The sequence below is a fragment of the Solanum lycopersicum genome, chromosome 5, assembly GCF_036512215.1.
Source record: "Solanum lycopersicum chromosome 5, SLM_r2.1".
Lineage (NCBI taxonomy): Eukaryota > Viridiplantae > Streptophyta > Magnoliopsida > Solanales > Solanaceae > Solanum > Solanum lycopersicum.
The window spans coordinates 31,996,488-32,021,484 of NC_090804.1; the positions used below are offsets into that span (position 1 = coordinate 31,996,488).

The 24,997-nt window shown below is 34.8% G+C and overlaps 1 protein-coding gene across 4 annotated transcripts; it reads left to right on the top strand.

The window, feature by feature from the left end:
• The first annotated feature begins 3,453 nt into the window (after positions 1–3,453).
• LOC104647411 (ADP-ribosylation factor GTPase-activating protein AGD3) lies at positions 3,454–14,988 on the top strand. Of its 4 annotated transcripts, none has more exons than XR_011221293.1 (20): positions 3,454–4,082; positions 4,203–4,279; positions 5,158–5,258; positions 6,181–6,251; positions 7,051–7,113; positions 7,476–7,520; positions 8,293–8,358; positions 8,502–8,549; positions 8,660–8,755; positions 8,835–8,876; positions 9,988–10,203; positions 10,323–10,454; positions 10,537–10,761; positions 10,882–10,968; positions 11,050–11,385; positions 12,597–12,742; positions 12,832–12,916; positions 13,628–14,076; positions 14,271–14,645; positions 14,744–14,988. XR_011221293.1 is itself a non-coding variant. In XM_010322797.4 (19 exons), exons 1-19 carry the CDS (start codon positions 4,038–4,040, stop codon positions 14,383–14,385), a joined length of 2,454 nt encoding a protein of 817 aa, XP_010321099.2. In that variant the 5' UTR covers positions 3,534–4,037; the 3' UTR covers positions 14,386–14,988. The 4 variants fall into 4 exon arrangements, 2 of the variants coding, with proteins under 2 accessions (XP_010321099.2, XP_010321100.2); XR_741547.4 differs by having other exon boundaries at positions 3,534–4,082; positions 12,823–12,916; XM_010322797.4 differs by having other exon boundaries at positions 3,534–4,082; positions 12,823–12,916; positions 14,271–14,988.
• Positions 14,989–24,997: the final 10,009 nt, after the last annotated feature.

Sequence of the window (24,997 nt, forward strand, 5' to 3'; positions counted from 1 at the left end):
AATAATTTTTTAATTTAAATCTAAAGGTGTTTTAACGGAATTGGAGCCTAAAGGGCTTAAAATATTAATAAAAATTTAAAATGGTATATAAAATTTTATATCAATCAAAACAGCAAAATTGATGGAACAACAACGATTTTCTTTGCCGGAAAAAGCAAGAGAATTGAGTGGTTGTTAGTAATATTTTTTAACATATCCAGTGATATTTGAAAAAAAAAGTATTTCAAGTTTATTATTTAAAAAGAGTATTTCAAATCAAAGTTGTGCTTAAATATTTATTTTATTTGAATGTTTTTATTGAGGTTTCCCGATAATTTTTCTTTGAAAACATTTCATTTCAAATTTAGGAGGATAATATATAATCAGACAATAGCATAACAAATATACATCCACACAAGAGCTAAAAGTAAGCATATAGTCTACATTTTTTGGACAAACCATTTACGATAATAGCATATTTAATGAAATTTCATAAAAAAGGATTTGATAAAAGATGGAAAATACAAATCAAAACATGAAAAGGAATTGAGAGGTTATTTCTAAAAGTGACTCAACAAAACAAATCAAAATAATAATGAAAAGGAAAATGACACCAAAGAAAAACATGATAACTAATAGAAAAATTGTGTGTAGCATATATACAAAAGGAACTTTAACATTAACAACACAGTGGAATCACCTAAATATAATAAACAATAAATGATAACAACTACCAAAAGCCAAGAAGAACTACATAAATAAGTTAATACTACGATAGATTTGGTGCTCTACTCTACCACCAAGTCAAAAGCTGCATAAATAGGTGAATATTAAGACAAAGCTTGACTACTACTAGCCTTCTTCGCTTATCTCTGACCTTCACACTCTCTTATAAGATCATGTTCTTGGTAAGTTGAAGATGTGATATATCATATATAATCAACTATCCTCGATATTGTTTCAATCTAAACATGTTTCTTCTTGTCCTCACAATATCCAACCTGTCACATCTCCTCACTAAGACATCTACTCATCTCCTCTTCACATACCTAAGTCATCTCAACCTCCTCTCCCTCATTTTATCCCTCACGAAGGCGACTTCTGCTAATTTGTCTCAGATATACTAGATGATAATCCTATTGTTCCTAATATATTCAAACATCAATCTCAACATCTCCATTTCCGCTACTTGCATCTTTTGAATTAATGTGGAAAACTTTTGGTTTCATAATACTCTAGCTCATATAACAAAGTTGGTCTAATTGCTTCTCGGTAGAACTTACCTTTATATCTAATGGTATCTTTTTATCACATGAGACCCCGAATGCAGGCCTCAACTTTATTCATGTCGCACCAATACGATGTGTGACAACTCTATCGATCTCACAATTTTCTTGACCAAAAACCCAAGATATTAGAATTTTTCTCTCTTGGAGACAACTTATGAATCAACAATCACTAGAGTTGTCAATATGGGCTAGCTAGCCCACCCCATTCGGGTTAACTCATACATGTTTTGACATTTTACGGGTCAGGTCGGGCTAGTCCATTTTTGGTGAGGGCTAGAAAACGGTCGGCCCAACCCACAAGTATGTGAACTACAGGCTTGTCGGGTCATTCCACTTTTAAAAATTATATTTTTTTTATAATTATTAAATTAATTTATAAATTACAATTTAAAAATATTATCATAAATATCGACAAAACAATATTATATGATGTTAATGTTACTACTTGTTAATCAAATCCACAAATAAAATTATCATTATAAAATATTTATTAAGTTTTTTTCAAGTAAAAGTATAAGTATCTAAATAGAAATATTAAACTAATTGTTTTGAGTTTGGACTGTCTTTAATTTTAAATTTTAATATTATATTAAATTTTTAATTAATTTTTATTGCCCCACGGGCCGGCCCTACCAATATTTCTCAAGTCCAACAAATCAACAGACTTATTCAGACCGGGCTAAAAAGTTATTTTCTTAAAAGGACTTCAAAAATTTTAGCCCAACCCTATTGAATCCCGAGTTAGGCCAGACCGGCCCAAGGGGTCTAGCCCATATTGACGACTCTAACTTTCACTTTCATGTTTGTCTCATGTGTTATAACAATTAATTTACGCTCTATATATTCTGATTAGGTCATGCTCAACTTGAACCATTTAGACTCTAGAGTCTGTCACCATACCCCCAACTTACTATTAATTCCACGTCAAGTTTCTTATTCAAAATAATGTCGTATGCAAATAACATACACCATGACATCTTACCTTGAATATGCCACATCAATTCATCCATCACTAAGATAAATAGAAATTGGTCAAACGTTAATCTCTAGTGCAAACCTATTTCAACTGAAAAGTGCTTTGAGTCACATTCCACTATTTTTACTGGAATCTTGATTTCATTGTACATGTCCATCATCGTACTAATATAAACTACTGATATACCTTTAGACTCAAAGTATCTCCCAAAGATTTCTCGTGGGACTTTGTCAAATGCGTTTTCAAGGTTAATAAACATCACATATAAGTTTGTTACCCTATATTTTTCATCAGCCTCCTTATAAGATAAATGACTTTAGTAGTTTAACACCCCAACATGAATTCAAATTAGTTCTCAGAAATATACAAATTCATTTTTACCCTCATCCCACCCTCTCTAAAGCATTTATGGTGTGACCTTTTAGTTTGATACCTTTATAATTGTTGTTGTTCTGGATATCAACCTTAACACACCTACAATAATCAAAATCCCACCGACTCTCCAGATTCTCCACATCACTCAACATGATGTCTCTATCCCTTATTTCATTCAAGAGTTTATAAAAATATATCCACATCTTCGTTTTATATATTCTTCTTTCACTATCTTGATTCCTCTCTTCATTTCCTCTTAATTATTTGGGAAAAAGGCTTGAAATATATTTAAATTTTGACCGAAATTGTTGTTACGATACCAAACTTTGGAAGTGACCTTTTATCCCATGCACTATTTATTAGTGTATTTTAAAGGTATATATGTGCCCACGTGGACATAAAAGAATATTGCATAATTTTATTAGCTAGTTCTAAAATAAACTATTAGCTAGTTCGGGGAATAAAAGGTCCTTCATAAAGTTTGATATTGTAATAATAGTTTCAGCCAAAATTAAAATATTTTTCAGACCTTTTTTCCTAATTATTATTTAATATACTAAAAACATAAATTTTCTATTTTATTTTTATCAAAGTTAATAAACAAAAAAGAGCATAAATTTTTTATTTTACATTTAGTATTAAATATTTCAATTGAATTAGATTAGTAATAAGTTATATTTTGGCAAAGTAAAAGAAGATGGAGGGAATAAAAAAGGAAGTGTTTTTATTTTGAAAGAAAAGGGAAAGGGAAGCTAGTCTTTTTAGTAACAATGTCTGTCTGTCTGTCCCCCCTCGCACCTTAAGTAACCGTGTCTCTCTCCTCTTTACAGTCTCATCACATTTTAAAAAATAAAAAAGAAATGGACTCCTTACTTTTTTTTTTCTATAAATATTTTGATATTTATATTAAAATTAATTAAATTTAAATTCATATAATAAAATTTTATATTAAAGTAAAACCTTATAATTTCATATTAAAATGCTTGAATTCGAGACTTTCGTCAATAGTTTCTTTTCAGCTGCCATTAAAATTTAAAAGTAAAGTATGTTTAGTAAAATTAGATTAGAAAGAGAATGACAAGTTAGTTCTACAGGAGTTTGCTGCTGCTAACAACAATACTACTACATTTATTCAGTTCCCAAGAATTTTTCCTTTTTCTCTCCATTTCTAGGGTTTCTATCCAACCTCTCTAGGGTTTTGTACCAACATACATCTATCCATCGTCTTGATTTGTGGTTACTAGTTGAGCTTTGTTCTTGTCTACTCAATTGAGATCGATAACGACAGTTGAAATGGTAGATCTTTGTTATGGCATTTGATAAAAGTTTAAATCAGGCAAGATCGAACATCTTTTCATATGGTGTGTTGTAATGTTAATTGAGAATTGGTGTAGAAAAGAAGAATCAGTTGTGTAAACATGCATTTTGGTAAACTCGATGACTCTCCCATGTTCCGTAAACAGGTTGCTTCTTTTACTCTGTTGCTCTGGAGTCTTGCTTTACTAGTTAAAGATCCATAATTATGAATTTTTTTACATTTTCTCACTTTGTATTGTGTACTGATGATGTTTGGGTGAAAACAGCTGCAATGTTTTGAAGAAAGTGCTGAATCACTAAGAGAAAGAAGCTTGAAATTTTATAAAGGATGTCGAAAATATACGTGAGTATTCTTTGATAGTTGTTTTCTTTTTTGTTGTGGGCTTAATAAACTGTGCTTTGTTCTTTTTCATTTGGTTTCTTATGGCAATAGTGAGTACTCTACAGTAATTGCTGTTTTAATAGAAATGCAATTTTTCTAAAGGAGTGTCATTTCATCTCACAACACATTAACGTAAACATCATTAGTTTCTGGTGTTATCACTTAACGGCCAAATGATTACTTGATTTTTATGTTTCTATTTTCATTTTTGTAGATTCTTTCTGATAATAAAGTTTTTGTTGAACTCTAACTTATAAATCAGTTGGTTGCATCACAATCTATTCTTTAGAAAAAAGAAACAGAATAAGAAAGGTTGTTTTCTGGGATGACCTAGTTTGACTTGGAACGGAGTTCAAGAAAAGAAAGAAGGCTTTTTAATCTTGTGGTTCTAAATTAAAGTTATGTCAACTGTACCAAGTGCCTTTTAATCTTGTGGTCTTAAATATGCCACGTGGAAAGTTAAAATTAAATTATTGCCAAAAAAGGAAAGGGATCATTCTTTTTGAAACAAACTAAAAAAGAAAATAGGGACATTCTTTTTGAAACGGAGGTAGTAATAATCTTCTTAGAATCTTGTTGATGTATCTTTCCCGAAATTCTACTAGTTGGAACCTATTATTTTGGGAAGTCAGTGCAGGGTAGTTCAGCTGCCTGTCAATGGGCAAGTCATAGTGAAAGTTCAGTGTTATAGGGCTTGAATGTTTATATCAGTTCAATAGTTAGCTTTCCATAAGTCCTTTTATGGTTGTTTTGTTGATTAATAGACATCCAACCTCTTTTCCTATCCTTGGTGAATTTGTAGAAGTTTTCACGTATCAGGTTTTCTGTTCTACTTTCAGGGAGGGACTTGGAGAGGGATATGATGGAGATATTGCTTTCGCGAGCGCCCTGGAAACATTTGGTGGGGGGCACAATGATCCCATCAGTGTTGCATTTGGAGGTATGTAAAGAGCTGGTACATGTATTCATATGATATTTGGCAGCTACAAATGTTTATCCTACAGCAACAGGATCAGCACTCCACACACCATTTTCTCTGTCCATTTTTGTAATTTTTTTCAAGTGTTAATAACAATTCACAAAACATGAGATGCACTTCTTGTGGGTTCATAGATGAAGAGACATCTCATAGAGCAATGGAAGCATGGAAAATTATGGTCTGGGAAATATATGATTTTTCCAATCCTTGCCGTTCCCTTTAGAATACAGTCCAGTAACCTTCTATAGATGTTAACCACTAATTCACTGACTTGTGCAAGAATAAAGTCATCCACTATCCTGATTGTAGTCTCAAGTCCCTCTCTATTCTTTATTTTGTTTTCTTTAGTATCTGCCTATTTGGTATTACCATTTGAGGGAGTTGGACAATGAGACTTGATCATTGGTTAACGTGGTACTTGTTTATGTAATCTGGTGTTGGGACCACATCTCCAATTATTCACATGCCATTTATGACGAGAATGCCATGGAGGTTGAGAAAACTTCCTGGATCTGTTGTGCTTATTCACTAAGTAGACTTTACCATAGTTGTTAGTGAAGTGAGACTTAAATGAGGATCTTCTGCTTTGCAACACTTACAAGGATCGAGAAAGTATAAGTTAGTGTTCGACTGAAAATCTCCACAACTTTTCTCCCCTCATTTTTGGCATCAGCTAAATGTCGTTTTTCATCGAAAGTTTGTCTGACCTGCTTAGAGAGATTGGCTCTACTAAATGCAGAGATAACTTTTCAATATTCTAATTATAGTGCTTTGACCTTTATGATTTCATCCTTCCGCACTTCACTTTGCAACTAATAGTTTCGACATGTGATCTGTTGAATAATGATCCATTGTTCAGTCACTTGCTCCGTTCTAAATGTAGGCCCTGTAATGACTAAATTTACTATTGCACTGAGGGAAATCGGGACTTATAAGGAAGTTCTTCGGTCACAGGTAAAGCTTTGCAGTATCTTTTGTTTCTCAATTTTATTTTATTGCTGGAATATTACTTCTGATGCTGTATTTCTGAACTCCTTATTTGGGGCAGAAAGCAGCATCAGTTGCCTTTCAAGAGATGACTTCAAAACATCTAACCAATATCACCCTTTTCTGTGGGGTGTGCTTCTGAATTATTGCCTTGACCAGTTACTTTCACCTTGATATGCAGTATATGGCTACTAAGTAGATTTTGATTGAGCTCTATTTTGAGATCTATTATGTCCTCGACACTCATTTCCACAATATCTGTGTTAAAATGTTGCCCATCTTAAATTTTAAGAACACTAACTCTGAGTTTCACCATCTGCGACCTAAAACATATGGTTCTTTTTTCTGTTCCCTCTTCTTTTTCTCTCATCTTTTAAGCAAACTTGAATGTTGATTTTGTTTCAGTAATTTATGGAAATTCTTCTTGTGCTAGTTGAATTATTTGCTGTTGTATTTCTACTTTAGCAAAATTTTCTGATCCCTTTGACATTTTATTCTTGATATTTCCTCCTTCGAGGCTGTCCTTCCTGTGGAAAGAACAAATTTATAACTGCAAGTGATTTCTTCTCATCTGCTTAAGCATTTGAGGGAAGATTTAGGTACCTGTGTTGTTGGGAGGTAGCAGGAACCGGATGGAATGGTCGAGATACACACAAGTTGGCCCTGGAGAAAAAAAAATAGAACTGCAAGTGATCTATTTAGTCTCATAGTGGCATATGCATTTAACTAATTACCTACTTCTCCAACATTCATACTGTCTTCTCAGGTTGAGCACATGCTGAATGATCGTTTACTGCAGTTTGTTAACATAGATCTGCAAGATGTCAAGGTACTACCATTCTTTTACTTCCTTTCTATTCTAAAAGGCATTTTTGATTACTAATTCAGGATATGTAAGTGTCCATGACTTTGGTTAGTGTTAAGCGAAGTGTGTTCTCTGTGGATTAGGCACATGTAACAGTTCTGAGCCCTGCCATCGTCAAAAAGTCTGGTATTTTAGTGGATAATGTGGAGGGTGGGCCCATTATCTGCCGAGTTTTGAACAATGAGACATTGGCCTTTGTGGGTTTCTCGGTCATTTTAAAAATGAACAAAAACATCTATATGTGAAAAACCTGATTTTGTGGGCTTGCATACCCAAATATAAAACAATTGTGCAAGTATTTGCTACAAGGAGTTCTCTTTGTGCAGGAAGCTCGGAAGCGCTTTGACAAGGCAAGCCTAATTTATGATCAGGTATTCTCATTCCTAATTCTCATTAGATGATTAGAAATTTCACCATCTGATGAACTGAAGATATAATATTTCCTGTAGAGAACTATATAGTATGCAGAACTTATTCCTCTATTAACAACAACAACAACAACGTGCCTAGTGTATTCCCACAGAGTGAGGTCTAGGGAGGGCAAAGTGTACGCAAACCATACCTCTACCTTAGGCGAGGTAGAGTCTAGAGAATCTGTTTCTGATAGACTCTTAGCTCAAGACAAAAACAGACTAAAGAAAGACGTAATAGAAGTAACAATGCTACAACCAAATAATACTACAATCAAACTACACAAAACAACATGTATCAACAAGATCGAAGAACAAGAAACTACAAGCATAGCACTAAGACTAATAGTAAGGGCACCAACTAACTTTCTAGCATGAACATACTCCTACCTACTAACCTTCTACCCTAATTCACGTCCTCCACACCTTCCTATATGTCGGCAATGGGATTAAAAGACTTAATTTTCAGAAAATGGTCTTAATGCATTGGCCACTACATATCTATTATCACGATATTCTGGTTTACCTCGATCATTTCCTCCCATTTAAAAATTTATCCTGGTGATATATGTAAGCACTTCAATGGGGTTGAAGAAACTCTTTAAGTTTGCACAAAAAACTTGCAAGATAATTGAAATTCTGAGTTAAATAATAGGAACGCTTTACACTTTCTCTGTTTGTGATTTAAGGATCTTCTATTATATCAATTAACATTATATGCTCCATGCTGCAGGCCCGCGAGAAGTTTTTGTCACTAAGAAAAGGCACAAAAAGTGATGTTGCCAGTGTACTGGAGGAGGTATTGACAGACATAGCAGCTAACCATTCGTACTGCCTATTACCTTCTGAAGTCGCTCTTGTTTAACTGTTGCACATATTTTTGCCTACTCTGAAAATAAAGGAAGGGAAAAAACTTACTTAACACGACTTTAACTCTTCTAGGAACTTCATAATGCAAGATCAACTTTTGAGCAAGCTCGATTCAGTTTGGTGAGTGAATCTGGAGCTAGAACATTTCTTAAGACTTTTCAATTTAAAAAGTGTTACCACAATAGCAATGGTCTGTTGACTTGTTTTTTCTATTTGAATCCTAAATCCAGGTAACCGCTCTTTCTAATGTGGAAGCAAAGAAACGGTTTGAATTCCTGGAAGCAGTTAGTGGTACAATGGATGCTCATCTTCGTTATTTCAAACAGGCATGTCATTCTGTTGGGGATATTCTAGCCTATTTGTTTTCAATTTCTCACATTCTATTTCTATTTCTCTATCTTTTAGGGGTATGAGCTTTTGCATCAGATGGAGCCATATATCAATCAGGTTTGTCTTTGTTTTTGGTTTCATTGGTGGCAATTTGATATTTGATTGAGGCTGCTTCAATTAAAATCACAGATTAGGTAGCAACAAATTTTGGTTTATTTCCTACAGAAAGGTTAATGATCAAAATTTACATTTAGATAACGGTAAATGAGAATACTCTGCATCCTTCTGCAACTATCCTCTGTTTCTTCCTTTTTTTTTTTACTTAGAATGGTCTCAACTGGCACTTTTCATGTCTCATGAGTCTCAACACGCACAGGAAACATTCTTGTAATGTTTCAAGGACTATTTGTTATGTGTTACTCCCTTTCTTCCATTTTTGCGGTATTATTTCATTACTAGTCTGTTCCAAAAAGAATGACAGTTTCCATTTTTATGCGGTATTTTTATTTTGGTGTAAAAAGTTGTCTATAGTAGATACAGATCAGATTGTAGATTCGATAGGAAGTTTGTAATTGACACTTTTTGGTGGTGGACAGCATGCCTTTAATGCTGAAGAATACAAGCTTAACAGTTTAAAAAAAAAATGTTTGGAAGTTTCCATTATACCCTTAATGAGAACCTTTTGTACTCACACAAATATCATTGCGTGTTTAAGACTATGAGTTTCAAAAGTCTGTTCCTTAACCCTTCGGGGTGGCCCAGTGGTTTGAGCTTGGGACTTCCATGTTGGAGGTCTCAAGTTCGAAACCCCTTGCCAGCGAAAGCAAGGGGTTTGCCTTCTGGGTCGAGCTCGTCGAACAAGGCTTGCCTAGTGCGGGTTACCTCTCCTATGTGGTTTGCGAGCTATTGCATAGGAGCGGGGTTTTTACCCTGTGCGCACCCAAAGGGTAGCGGCTGCATGTTTCCCTTGTCATCAAAGAAAAAAAAAGTCTGTTCCTTAAACTCCATATCAATACAAACTGCACCACATATAAGAGCTGGAAAAGAAGGAGTGTATTATGTAGCATTGGTTTATTGTTTGTCAGGGGACCTAGAATGACTGGTATTGGGAGTTATTGAACACTTAAGTTGCTGCCGATGTGACATGATTTTGAAATGCATAAATAGTAATCTATATCTGTTGCTTTCTCTAAGTGGTAGATATTCAATGTCATTTATTTTTTTGCAGGTCCTGACTTACGCACAGCAGTCTCGAGAACGCTCCAACTATGAGAAAGCAGCTCTTAATGAAAAGATGCAAGAATACAAGAGACAAGTAGATCGAGAGAGCAGGTGGTTGTCCAATGGTTCTAATGGATCCCCTAATGGAGATGGTATACAAGCCATTGGCAGAAGTTCACACAAGCAAATAGAAGCTGTCATGCAATCTGCTGCAAGGGGAAAGGTGTTGAAAACCTCTGTATTAACTTTATTGTACCCTTTATTATTGCTTTCATGTTCTTAAGTACTCCTTTTGTTTACTCTTTGCACCTATAGTCAGCTAAAATTACAGTGGTCTTTCAGGTTCAAACCATTAGACAAGGTTATCTATCAAAGCGCTCATCAAATTTGAGGGGAGACTGGAAAAGAAGGTTCTTTGTTCTTGATAGCCGTGGAATGTTGTATTACTATCGCAAACAGAACACAAAACCATCTGTGAGTATTATAGGCTGGGATGTAAAAGAAATACCATCAAACCCTACTTTGTGGTCTCTTGAGTTCACTTTCTGGTTTGCAGGGGTCAGGTAGTCAACATTCTGGCCAGAGAAATAGTTCAGAGCTTGGTTCTGGACTTCTTAGTCGCTGGCTTTCGTCCCATTATCATGGTGGTGTACACGATGAAAAGTCTGTTGCTCATCACACTGTAAACCTTTTGACATCAACTATAAAGGTTGATGCTGACCAATCAGATCTGCGGTTTTGCTTCAGGATTATCTCCCCTACAAAGAGCTACACCTTGCAGGTGAATTGCTATTGAATTTTCATTTTGGGTATCTCATGTCATCCAATGCACTGTTGTTGCAGGGTGGAGTTTCTGCTAGACTTGTGAGATCAAAATTTATCGGTTTCCCTCTTATTGTAGGCAGAGAGTGCCTTGGACCAAATGGATTGGATTGAGAAAATAACAGGAGTTATTGCTTCTTTGTTGAGTTCTCAGGCCCCTGACAGGGTAACTATTGGAAGCTGCTATACATTTTTGTTGTCTTTACTTCGATGCACAATCAATAATAGTTTACAATCTTTATTTCAGTGTTTGACTGCCAGTCCTATGGGAAGTGGTCATCATCGATCTGCCAGTGAGAGCAGTTCATTTGAAAGTTCAGATTTTGACCCGCCTGCAGTTGAAGACCATCCGTCTGACAGGCTTATCTCAGCGCATCATGATCGCCCTTTCAGAAATTCACAGCAGCTACGATCTGCTCCAAAAAGTGAACAGCCAATTGCCACACTACGTAGAGTATGTGGAAATGATAGATGCGCTGACTGTGGTGCTGCTGAACCAGATTGGGCATCTTTAAATCTTGGTGTTCTTGTTTGTATTGAATGTTCAGGTGTTCATCGTAATCTTGGTGTGCATATATCAAAGGTGAACTTTTAGATTTCTGCTAAGTATTATTTAGCCACAGGCTATATTGCATCTTGCTGGGATCTAAAATTCATTTCTTTTCTATGCACATTCAGAGGATCCAAAATTTATTTCTTTTAGGTGCATATTCATTTGTTTCTAGTTAGAAAAGTTAAAGTTGGGAAGCCCAAACTCTAGCAACTCCATGGATTTTATATTGTTTTAACATTCTAGAGTTTTATTACGATTTCAAACTTTTAAGCAGCAGATGGTACAAGATCTTCTAGAAGGTTGTTTCTTATTCTCAAATTTTATTGACTGAAAACCAGTTTGTTTGTTTAGGAGGTTGACACCCATGTATTTCTTCCTGGTTCATGGCTCTAATATATTTGACTATCTAAAATTCCTTAGGTAGCTGAATAGTCAGAAAAATGAAATTTCTGGTGCTTCTCTTGGTGGTAGCTTTAAAGATACTTGTGATACTGGTGTACTGGTAGATTATGAAACTTAAGACTAGCTTTTGCAACGGATGCATGCCCATTTATTATTTCTGGCAGAGTTGGAGTTTTTTTTTTTAGAGAAGGTGTGTTTTGAGCATCTATTTGTATAAACCCCTCTGAACATTGTATTGGAATGGCCTTTCTGTAGTTAACAACCAGTTAGTGGCCGTTTGGTAGCCGGATAAGAAACAAGTTATCCATGTATTAATTTCCGTATTACTTATACACGCTTGGTAGGTATATTGGAAATAAGTTATTATTTATGCATAAAATTAATACGTTTGGTTGACAATTTAGAAACTGCATAACTAATACATGTATAAGTTATGAGAGAATCTATGTCGTTTGGTAGCCGGATAAGAAACAAGTTATCCATGTATTAATTTCCGTATTACTTATACACGCTTGGTAGGTATATTGGAAATAAGTTATTATTTATGCATAAAATTAATTCGTTTGGTTGACAATTTAGAAACTGCATAACTAATACATGTATAAGTTATGAGAGAATCTATGTATTATTTTATGCAATATAGAAGGTGGAATAACTAATACATAATTAATACCTGCATAAAGTAATACATAAATTCACTCATAACTAATCCTTACAATACTAATACCTGCAGAACTCTAACCAGCCACCAAGCTACCAAACGACCCTTTATTACATTTATAGTGGTGCATTGAGTTGGTTTCTGCATCTTGTCCTCAGTTGTGATCATCTCTCTGCAGGTGAGGTCACTCACACTTGATGTCAAAGTGTGGGAGCCTTCTGTTATAGCTTTATTTCAGTCGTTGGGGAATACCTTTGCAAATTCAGTCTGGGAAGAGTCACTGCAAGCTCGAGGTGCTTTCCAAGTTAATGTTTCCGCTGCCAGGTTGGTTACCTGCTCAAATCATTTCTCATCTGAAGTTTATCTTCATCTTTCTGATATAGCTTATACATTGGAAACTGAAGCTCATACAGATCTGATAAACAGCAACAGCTCTACATCAGCAAGCCAAGTCATGCTGATCCCATTTCAACCAAGGAGAAATTCATCCATGCAAAGGTCTACCATCATTCTCCGTAATTGTTTATAAAAATGTGTTGTTTAATGTTTTTCGATATGTCAGATTTGTAGAAGAGACATCTTTGGTTGTGTGAAGAGTTATATGACAAAAGATTTTGTGGTAATGTTTTGAGTTTCCTATCACTGTGAGTGTACAAGGATATGAAAGTACTAGCTTGAAAAATGCAGTCAGATGAACACCATCAGGAAGATTCCTTTTGTCCCCTTTTTGTTCTTGGAGTTCTGATTTTGACAGATTCTAATGTGTCTAGAAATAAAATCTCTTGACATGTTTGGGAGCTCGGTAACAGAGGCCTGAGGAATCAAATTATGGAGAAGGACAACTATGACATTCAATTTTCAACCCGCAGCCGTCCCTTCCCAAAAAGAGAAAAACCGAAATAATTATAGAACAAAATAATAAAAAGCCTAATCTGCTTCTCACATCTATAGTCTGTAGTCTGGGGAATGATGTCTTTTAAGTGCAAGACAGTTAAGTGCACCTACGATATTTGGCTTGCATGCAAGCCGACCCTTGTGTTTATGGGAGAATTGAGCTTATTGTTGGCTGTCAAACTTGAAAAGGAAAAAGCTGCCTTTCAAGCATAACATGTTCATTTTCTCCAATAGCATTGGCTTCACTTTGACTTTTATAACTTTGGCAATACTTTCCTGGTTAGTATTAATTTATTATTTTTTCCATTATCACAGTATGCAGATAAATCATTTGTTCGTCGGACCAAGGATGGTCACACTGTGGCACAAATGATGTGGGAGGCTGTTCGAGCTAATGATAAGAAAGCTGTGTATCGCCTTATTGTAAGCTCTGAAGCAGATGTTAATGCTCTTTACAAGCAAGTTGTGTCTAATTCTTCCTTAACCCTTGCTAAAGTAATGCTGTTACAAGAACTACCATACACTGATCAGAGTTCAACTTGCTTAGAAATGGACTTGGCAAGTCCAAGTGAGAGGCTTATAGTTGGGGACTTCAATGGGTGCTCCCTTCTACACCTTGCTTGTCAAACAGCTGACCTAGGGATGCTAGAGCTTCTTATGCAGTACGGTGCAAATGTAAATGCTTCAGATTCAAGTGGTCAGACACCACTTCATTGGTGCATTATAAGAGGCAAAGCTGCATTTGCTAAGTTGCTTATTGCAAGGTAATCAAACGTAGCACACTGTGCTTATTCTTATATATTTCCTCATTAATGTTCCATTGGGTAGTTGGTCTTATTTCTTAATAATCTTCCTATGGGAAGTTGCATCTTCCTTACAGATTTATCCTTCTGTAAACCATATCAGTAAACAATGCGATTTTCCATCTGTTAAAATTTGTCCTTGTGTGTAACTGCAGGGGTGCTGATCCACATGCTTTGGATGGGGAAAGTAAAACCCCTTACGATCTTGCATTGGGCTCAAATTTTGATGACGTTGATGTCCTTAATCTCTTGTCAGACACAAATGCTTAATACATTCAAGAGAGTATATATCAAAACGTGGACAGAGATTGAAGCTGTACCCTTGGTTTGAAATGAAACCAGGGTTTCAGTTCTTTGTAATTATGTTAGTAAATTTTGTGCTCACAGATCTCCATTGAAAGACACCGCCACTTGTGCATTAAGGGCCCTTGACGTTGCATGTTGTGGTCTGCAAGATTCCTGGGGACTACACGTCCGAATCTTGTATTGAAGTATAATGTTAGGGTGGTCTTTCATGCTTGATTTTGGAGGTCAGATGCATTGGAGGGTTGCAGTCTTTTTGTGTTGTAAAGCTGTGTTTTCTCTTAGTTTTATTGTTTTTTTTTAGAGTTTTTTTTTTTGGTGGCAGGTTCTAGGCATTGGCTTTGGGTGCTGGTATTTTGTGTACATTTTGCTGTTAATTTAACTTTTGTGGTGTAGCCTTTGTAGTTTGTATATCTAAATCTAAGTGTTATTTTAACTGAGGGAAAAGGATTTGCTTGCCTGTCCCTTCACTGGTTTAGTACATTTGGTGGTGTATCTAAATCAAATGAACTTGCCCTCTGGTTTGTCCAGAGGTAAGTCTTATTGTTATTGTGATGTTCCCTGTACCAACTTGTTTGTGTGGTTGAAGAAGAAAAGAATAAACACAACTGGAAATGGTCTAATAATATCATTTATATCATGAAAGATGTGATACCTAAAAATTTGGAGCTTGACAAGTAGTAAAGAAGTTATGACAGAATTAAGTTTAGTGTCACTTTTTCTAAAGAGCAATCCACGCCTATTCATAATAAATATTTAAGTTACCAAAATTAAATGATGTTCATTGATTTAGTGAGCTACGAAAGAAAAATTCACTTGCATTTATAATTTTTTTCCTTACATATTCATAAATAATGTGTTACTGTTATAAAATTAAGCTCATAAGGATATAATAATAAAGAGAAGAAGACAAGAGAAAGAAGATAGAAGAAGAGAAATTTTCTTCTTATTCAAGTGTATGTAAGTCTCATATGTATGTCATACAATAGTGAATGAACAATCCTATTTATAGAGTGAGAAATCACTCCAAAAGTCACCATATTAAGTATCATAATAAATAGATACATTCTTATCCAAAACGGTTCATGAATCTAGTGAATATGGATGGTTGTTCATGTACCAACCTTATGGACTATCCACTCATTCAATGAATTTATAATACTCCCCCTTGGATGTCCATAGATAATGTGCCTCGTTAAAACCTTACTAGAAAAACACTGTGGGAAAAAATTCTAGTGAAGGAAAAAGAGTACACATATCTTTTGATACGCACTATTTGTTGCCTCATTAAAAACCTTGCCAGGAAAACCCAGTGGGAAAAAATCTCGGTCAAGGGAAAAAGAGTGCAACGCGTATTATACTCCCCTTGATTAAAACATCACTTAATTTCTTGTCATGATGTCTCCAAAATCTTCGTACATTGTGGTTGGTATATTCTTTTTCAAAGAAAAATCACACATTTCTTGAATATGGTGTGTCATTTATCTCAATCAGACGCACTTTCGACTTGCTTCATGGAGAACTTTTATTTCTACATAGCAACATTTGCTTCATTGATCGCCAGGATATTATTGTGCCTCCACATGCAAACATATAGCGTGCTTGAGATAGAGTTTTATGCGGATCAAATAAATATTCTGCATCTGCGTAACCAATCAATTTTGTTTTGGATTCCTCGAAATAGAATAAACTCATAACTATGGTCCTTCGAGGATATTGAATCATGTGCTCAACACCATTTCAATGTCCTTTTATCGAGGAGAAACTGAATCTTGCCAGTAAATTTACTGCAAAACAAATATCTGGTCAAATATTGTTAGTAAGATGCAGTAGTGCCTGATTGCACCAAAATATAGTTTCATCACCAAGAAACTCTTCATCCTTCTTTTGAGATCAAACTGAATCATCATTTATGTCAAGTGATCTCATAATCATTGGGGTACTCAATGAATGCGATTTATCCATATAAAATTGCATCAAAACTTTTCAGTGTATGTGCACTGTTGGACAAATATTTCATTTGTCAAATTATCAATCTGTAGGTTAAGATAAAATTTTGTCTTACCAAAACCTTTTCATAAAAATACAAGGACAATTAGGGTCATTCTTTTGTACCATTTTTCTTCCTTGACTATTTTAATCCGTATAAGGATTCTTGAAGCTTTATTAAAAAAATTTCTTTCAAACTCTTATATGCTTCAGACACCTCGATTGGTTCAAGGATTTTCATATAACCTTCATTGTCTAGCTAGACATTACAATTATTCATTACATGCATTTAAGTTTTTCATATGTTGCCAGATCAAAAACAAACATCATTGCGTCCACCAAAGGAGAAAACATCTTCACTAATGTCAGGATTTTTGCGATAAACCTTTATGCCCCAAGGCACAAACTGTATTTGATATCTTACGGTTATACTATCGCATAATAATTTATTTGTACCCCACTGACATTATACCTTGATTTATGGACTACCAGTCCAAAATGTCACTTTTCTAAGTGAAACAAAATATACTTAAATTGTGCATTTTACTTGGCCAACCATGTCCACACTATATGACATATTTGAATTCAAGATCCTCATCACAATTTATATCATTGAGCGCTACCTCATATCAAAGATACCGTCGACGGTTATTTGATATCGATTCCAACAAGACATAACTTATCGAGATCTCTTCATTTTTCATTATTTCAGGTACCTGAACCTTTTTCAAGATTTTATGAAGTGTTATGTCAATGTGCTCCTTTATAGCACTTGCCTCATTATCATGACCATATTGATCATTTGCTCCTTCCTTTTTCAAGGAATTTTATATTTGGAATCGATTGGTCTATTACGCTTCCGGCGTATCATAAACTCTGTCCTTCAAGGACTTCACATTGGAGCATTTGCAGCTGAATTGTATCATAGGGTCAGTGCATTCATCTGACAACTGATTTGCAACATTATGCAACTGAATTATCCCTTGAACTTTAAGTTCACATATTTATTTAACGAGGATCTAGATAATTCATAATTAACCTCACACATAATTTTCAGCTGTCAATCATCTCTCCCCCTAATGTTAGAAAATCTAATATTCATTCCAACCTTATTTGGAAGTTCATCTTTGTGCGTGGTGGAGCAACTAAAATCATAACCGCACATTCAAATATTTTAGATGAAAATTATATGGTTCCTGACCCTGAACCAATTTTAATGGGGAAACCTTGTTGGTTTGATGCATACATGTGTTGCTACATGTTAAATAAAATTATCTCATACCAAATCTTATTTAGGAGTTTTGTTCTCATAACCATGATTTAGCTATAATTGGAGGCATACAATTTCTGCTAAATCAACAAGCATTATCAATATAATTTCATAGTTTGGAACTGTGCTCTTAATTTTAACAATTCGAGCAAACAACCTTACAAAACCAATTTGTAAGTTGACAACAAAATACATGTGACCATCGCATAGATGTATCAATCATATAGTTGCAAATGATCCACATGACAGGTGAACGGGCCCATATTCACCCTTTTATATGTTCCAAAAGATTTAGGGGATTACAGTCCCAACCTTAGCTGGTATAATGATCATTTTATCAAGAGAACAAGCAACACAAGAGAATTCTTGATGAATCTTTATTTCTTCATCATATAAATCACCTGAATTCTTAATCACGTTTGCATCACATTTAATCAGAATGATCAACCAGTCATGCCAACTGATCTTTATTGTAGTACACTTATAATTTACTTTTACATGTGATTTCATCAGCATGTACATGTTTATATGGAACAAATAAGAGGAAAAGTGGGGTAATCTTTTACATAAACATTTATAACCCTATTCGGTCGTAGTGATTTATAGTCTCAATATTTATTTTCAATTCATTCGAAACTTAAAAAGTTTCTTTTGAGACTTACTACAACCCCAATATTATTCCTCTGATAATAACACAACTCGTTAGAGCTTGCAATTAATTTTGTGTACTATCACATATTGCATGACACCATCCCTATGGTGAGCATCTCCTTCAAGGAGGAAATTATATTATTATTGTCATGGTCAAAATCATTATGAGCAAGACGTCTTTCTTGCTTTACTTTTGTTGTACCATAGGTACACAACCAATGACAAATTTGTATTGCCACACAATAATGACCACAACCCTTATAGGCAAGAACTATTTCTTTCTTTTGCCCTTTTGGTAGTTCACAATAAACATACCATAGTGGCGTATAAAACGTACAATACAATTAGCCATTTCTGCCAAATAAAATTTATTTCTTCTCAAATTTTCCGTATAGATGAGAAGTGACATGTATCTTTTTTTTCAAACCTTCCATACAGGTGAGTTGTGACATATATCCAACCCATAATGATTTTATCACATCTGGACCCATCCTCTTATAGAATGGTCGAGCATTCACGATATTCATCACAAGTCACATTCTCTTCAAGGAATCGACTAATTATTTATATGTACTTCATAAATTTGCATTATAAGCACACTGTCATGACTTTAAAATTCATCATATTTCCATGACACACCTCAACATCACTTTGAAAGATTAAGTGTACCATCACTTTATCTTCTTGTATCATGATAGAGGATTTATAAACTTGTCAAATTATTGGGTTGACAACATTCACAAGTCTAATGACCTTTCATACGATTTTGATTATAAAAATTGCCTTCACATTTTGAAGGATTATTTGAAGAACTCATAGTGTTCTTCTTTTTATCATTACCATAATGATGACTATTATAATTCTGTCCCTCCCCGTCCTTATTCATATCATTAATTATTTGTCATCTTTCAGACTAATCATTCACTGCTACCACATTCATATGATTGAATGGAGCAAGTCAACATGCGGATTTCAGAGTTATCACATGTTGCTACCACATTCTTTTCAAGGAATGGAGCAAATTCAATATGATGAATTTCAAGACATTTCATCAAAATATATTATTTTTCTTAGTCATCATTTTATCATCGCTATGGTGCATTGGCTCAAACTCAATGTCTTACCCATATAAGGCGTGTTACGCCATAATTCTATGGGACTTGAACCCAATCACGGTGCATCAAAACTCTAATTGATGTCTTACCTTTTTGGTGCGATAGAACTTGAATGTATCGTCTTATCCTCAATATTTTTCATTATGGTGCATCCGGACTTTAACCTGATGTCTTACCTTTTGGTGCGATGAAACTTGAATTCATCGTCTTACCCTTAATCAATGGTATAATAAATCGAAGTACAACATGATTTATTCTTTGAGTCTTTCAAAACAATCAAAATAATATTCAAAAACTCATGCTATTAAAATTTTATACCTTCTTCCATTTAAGAAGTTTGTATAACATGTCGTATTCAACCAATAGTAGTTTATGTCTTCGGTTTCTGATAATTGTTAGTGACTGAATACTATTGTATTCTAAATCATAAAATATTTTAGAAAATACATACCTGATTTTATGCATATAAAACTTTGATCTTCATAACGAGATCAACCAAAATATGAGCTAAAGAAAAACAAGAACTCCCTCTCAATTAGATAGAGACTCGTGCTGATAACGTGTTATAAAATTAAGCTCATAAGGATATAATCATAAAGAGAAGAAGACAAGAGAGAAGATAGAAGAAGAGAAATTTTCTTCTTATTCAAGTGTATGTAAGTCTCATCTGTATGTCATACAATAGTGAATGAACAATCCTATTTATAGAGTGAGAAATCACTCCAAAAGTCACCATATTAAGTATCATAATAAATAGATACATTCTTATCCAAAACGGTTCATGAATCTAGTGAATATGGATGGTTGTTCATGTACCAACCTTATGGACTATCCACTCATTCAATGAATTTATAACAGTTACATGCAATTATAATATTTCTCCTTAGTGTTGAGGGAAGCTTGAAGGCTGATGGAACAAAGAACAAGTCCATTGAAGCAGGTTAATGAATTTGAGTTAGAGTTATATTAGGACTAGATTACTAAATCCTAAGTTATGTACGACTAAGCTACTGAATATTGTAAGAGTCGACTTAGATAAGGTATTTGGCTTGTAATATAATACTATTCATGTAAATAATTGTGTTGTAATAGGATTCCTAGTATAACTAGAATAAAACTCTTTTCCTATATAAGAAGCTTGTAACTCAACATTATAATCATCAATACAATCCTTGATTTCTCTATACTTGCATGTGATTTCTACATGGTATCAGAGCAATAAAACTTCTTCGCCCTTTAATGTATTAGATCAAAACCAAAAACAACTACAATAGCGAACTGCAATGGCCTCTTCAACAAAGATTCTTTTGATCTTTTCAGTTCATCATCTTATTTCGTCCTGCTCCATTAAACTTAAGCCAACGAACTATCTTATATGGAGGACATAAATGTCTCAGTTGATTCAAGTGATAAGATTAACCTACCTTATCACAGAACCACCTAAAGATACCTATTCCACTAGACAGACTACTGAGAAAGCTGTAGCAGACTAGAAGGGTGCAGAAGACAACAACATTGTTGATGACTGATAGAAGAAGGATGTGTTGCTTAGGAATTGGATCTCAGGCACCTTGATAGAAGAAAACATGTACTTGATCGTAAACTGCTCAAGTGCCAAGGATATGTGGAAATGCTTGGAAGAATCTTATCTTCAAGCAACAAAAGATAAGGAGTTCCAGCTCAAACAACAATTACAAAGTGTGAAGCTAGGAACCAAAAAAAATGGCGAATATTAAGGAATTCAAAGGCATATGTGATGGCCTTGCAACCATTCACATGCATGTTGATGAAGATAACAAAGTGATTAAATTTGCTAGAGGTCTAGGTCTTAAGTACAAGACCTTCACGACTGTCATGCTTGGTAAGACACCATATGCTACTCTTAATCAATTTGTTAATGCTCTTGGGATTTTGATACGAGGGAGGATGAAAAAGTGAATCAACAAAACCATAACATGACATTCTCTCCCCAAAGAGGAAATGGAAGAATAAACAACTCTCAAAGAAAAGGAAATAACAATAATTTCAATTCTAGAGAAAGAGGCTTTAAGCCTGCTGGACAAGGAACAAGTTCTTATAATAGTAGAAACGGACTAGGTCCTTAGAACAGTCCTTCAAGTGAAAGTCATGACAGGAACAATATTGACGTGTGTCAAATTTGTTGTAGGAATAACCATACCGCTTTTAACTGTTTTTATAGGTGGAATTACTCTTACCAAGCTGCAAATAAGCTACCACAAGCATTGACTACTTATCTGCAAAACACTACCGATGACACCTTGCATGTCGACTCAGGAGCAACTAGCTATATGAAATGTAACTCAAGTATCCTAACTGATTTTATACACTACAATGGACCACATAAAATCATTATTGGGAATGAATTAAAGTTAGACATAACACATGTTGGGAACATATCCGAATCAGTCTAAAGTTAAAAGAAGTTCTTGTAGTCCCTAGATTAATAAAAATTTACTCTTAGTTAGTAAGCTTGCAAAGGATAATTGTTGCACTCTTGAATTTGATGAAACTAACTTTGTTGTAAAGGACAAGAAGACAAGGATACTACTGACCAAGGGAACTAAAAGGAATGGAATCTATGCTTTGGAAGATAACAATCTCTATGCTTTAACTGCTGTACACGATTGGAATACGTTAGACAACATGTGGCATACTAGAACATGACACCCTAGTTTGAAGTTTTTAAAAGTCTTGAATAGTAATAGTTGCATCAATATTAGTAGTTGGAATAAAATGCCTACTATTTATTCTAGTTGTCAGTTGGGAAAGAGTTATAATTTCCATTTGGTTTGAGAAATAACCTTTATTGAAAATTCATTGTGATTTATCGGGACCTACTCCTGTCGAATCTTTTCAACAAATGAAATATTATGTTGTTTTTGTTGATGATCACACGAGAAATACATGGATTTATCCATTGAAAAATTTGAATTTTTCGAGATCTTTGTAAAATTCCAGAAAATGATGGAAAAATAATTTTCTAAAGAGATTAAGATTTTTCAGCGTGATGGAGGTGGTGATTTTATCAAAACTAACTTCATTAAGCATTTGGAAGATTATGACATTGTGAGACATATTTTGTGTCCTAACACACTTGAACAAAATGGAGTTGCAGAGAGAAAACATAGGCATATTATGTAGACTAACTTAACTTTACTACTTCATGCTAACCTAACTCTGTTTCTACGGATTGAGGCTTTCCTCACTGCAGTATTCCTCATAAATAGACTGCCTTCATCAGTCCTAAAGATGGTAACTCCATTTGTTATGTTGTATGGGGAACAACCAGATTACAACAACCTAAAAGTGTTTGGGTGTAGATGTTTTTCATATATCAAGGGTAGCAATAAGTTCAGTCCAAAGACCTACCCTTGTTGTTTCATAGGGTACAAAAACTTACAAAAAGGATATAAATGCTATCACCCCTCTACGAGGAAGTTTACATATCCAAACATGTCGTGTTTGATGAAAACACATTACCCTATGTGTCTCCAAAGCAATCTCAGACTAACATTGATGTCTCACCTCATCTTGCTACCTTTGTTGAATCTTTCTATAAACTGGAGGCACATGATAATTCTGATTTAGGGGAAGTACATACTACTAGTCCACACATTAATAGTGATAAGGCTGCCAAAACTCATATACTCCTTGATGATAAGAGTACTATTGATCTCTTAGGCGCAAGATCAAATGTTGAGGAACAGGTTGAAGGTAATGATTCATACAGTAGTATTATCTGCCAATAGTAGCAGTGAGGAACATGTTGCACTTACATGTCCAAACAATGAGCATCATTAGACAATCTCTTTAGTTAATGTACAGGCAATGCTACACTCCAGTGAACTACCTTAGTTGATGTACCAGTTGAGGTACTTTCTGCACCACAAGGGCATCATATGATCACCAGACAAAAGGCGAAGGAACATCACTTGTCACTTGTTGCTCGCAACAACACAAAATTGTGAGAGAACCAAATACTACTAAGGAAGCACTAAGATCATCTCATTGACTTGCAAGAATCCAGGAAAAAAATGATGCTTTACATACTAACAAGACATGGATTCCGATTCCCATATCTCCTGGTATAAAATTGGTTGGTTCAAAATGGGTGTTCAAGACAAAATTAAAAGCAAATATGACAAAAGATAGATACAAGGCCAGACTTGTGGCAAGGGGATTCTCGCAGCTTGAAGGGATAGATTTTGAAGAAATAATTACTCGTGTGGTTAATGCCACAACTATTAGAGTGGTTCGATCTATTATTTTCAGCTCAAAGTGGGAAATTAGACAGCTAGATGTCAAAATGCCTTTCTCCATAGCTTTCTACAAAGGGGGGTGTACATGAGTCAACCTTCTGGTTTTATTGATCCAAAATATTCTCAGCATGTGTGTCTACTTAAAAAGGCATTGTATGGTCTTAAACAAGCATCAAGAGTCTGATTTGATAGGTTTAACATGCATCTCTTACACCTTGGTTTCATTTGTAGTAAGGTTGACCCATTCTTATTTACTTTGCAAACTCACAAAGGCAAAATATTTCTCTTATTATATGTGGATGATATTATTGTCACAGGAAGTGATCCATCTCATGTCTCAGAGTTGGTTCTACAACTTGGGAAGGATTTTTCTATGAAAGATCTTGTCCCTTTACACTTCATTCTAGGAGTTGAGGCGAAGTATTTCAAAGGTGAAATTCACTTAAATTAAAGCAAGTATGTTGTTGAGCTGCTGACCAAGACATAAATGACTTGGGCAAAGGCTGTAGTCACTCCTTTGGATCAAAAGCATGATTAGCATGAAGTTGTGGGAAGTCTTTTAGATGCATCCTTGTACAAAATGATCTTAGGGAATTTGACCCCCATAGGACCTGATAGCACTCGTGCTGTGAATTTAGCAAGCCAATTTATGCAAGCCTAAACATTGAACATCTTCAGTGGGTAAAAATGATTCTAAGGTACATCAAAGGTAATCTACATTTTGGACTCAAAATTATTTCACAATCACCATGTAGGTTGTATGATACTCAAATGTTCATTGGGGAGGTTGTATCACAACTAGGAGATCAACAATAGGCTATAAAATCTACCTAGGTGCAATTTTATTTCTTGGACCTCCAAGAAATAGACCACAGTAGCTCGATCAAGTGTTGAAGCTGAGTATAGAGCACTAGCCTCCATTGCCGCAAAAGGGAATTGGATTTTGTATCTTCTTCATGACCTTGAAGTGTTCTTTCGATCTATTCCTACTTTGTATTGTGATAATATGAGTGTCTTGTACATGACAGTTAATAACTCCAGTTATGCATACTAAAAAAAAACATGTTAAAATGGACTATCATTTTGTTTGTGAGGAAGTGTCCAGGGGACAACTTCTTACTCAGTTTGTGAAGTGTAAGGATCAACTAGCTGATATTCATATCAAAGCCTTAACAAAATAGGTTTTCTCTGATTTTCGCAGCAAGCTAGGAGTTACAGTTCCTCCACTCTCTAGCTTAAGGGGAAGTGTTTAAGGAAGCTTGAAGATGGTAGGA